Genomic DNA, 610 nt, shown 5'->3' with positions numbered 1-610 from the left:
GGGGTCGGTGACCCCACTCCGACCCGGGGTCGGTGACCCCGCTCCAACCCAGGGTCGCTGACCCCGCTCCGACCCTTCCGTGCCCGCTCCGGCTCGGGGTCACGACCCCGCTCTGACCCGAGGTCACGACCCCGCTCTGACCCCGGGTCACCGTCCCTGCTCCGACCTGAGGTCACGACCCCGCTCTGACCCGGGTGCGTTTGTTTCAGGCCTGGGAGCGCCTGGAGAAGGCGGAGCATGAGCGGGAGCTGGCCCTGAGGACGGAGCTGATCCGCCAGGAGAAGCTGGAGCAGCTGGCCAGACGCTTCGACCGCAAGGCCGCCATGAGGGAGACGTGGCTGAGCGAGAACCAGAGGCTGGTCTCACAGGTACCACTCACCTGGACTCACCTGGACTCACCTGGACTCACCTGGACATGTCCACTCATGATAGGAGAATGTTTTACTTGTTAATTCAGATTTATTTCCTTCATTTTTCTGTTTCTCCTCTGATTCCTCTTCTTCCTTTGTTCTTTCTCCTCTTCCTCTCCTCTTCCTCTCCTCTTCCTCTCTTCCTCTCCTCTTCCTCTCGTCTTCCTCTCCTCTTCCTCTCTTCCTCTCCTCTTCCTCTC

At 60.7% G+C, this 610-nt stretch overlaps 1 protein-coding gene across 1 annotated transcript in view; it reads left to right on the top strand.

The window, feature by feature from the left end:
• LOC103477426 (spectrin beta chain, non-erythrocytic 1-like) overlaps positions 1 to 610 on the top strand; it is a 78,770-nt gene that overhangs the window by 55,942 nt on the left and 22,218 nt on the right. Inside the window, 1 exon segment of the mRNA XM_017308877.1 lies at positions 210 to 368. Within this exon segment, the coding sequence (XP_017164366.1) occupies positions 210 to 368 (159 nt within the window).

Source organism: Poecilia reticulata, linkage group LG15 (assembly GCF_000633615.1).
Source record: "Poecilia reticulata strain Guanapo linkage group LG15, Guppy_female_1.0+MT, whole genome shotgun sequence".
Taxonomy (NCBI): Eukaryota; Metazoa; Chordata; class Actinopteri; order Cyprinodontiformes; family Poeciliidae; genus Poecilia; species Poecilia reticulata.
Note: the sequence above shows the minus strand (reverse complement) of the source record. Positions and strands in the feature narration are given on the sequence as shown.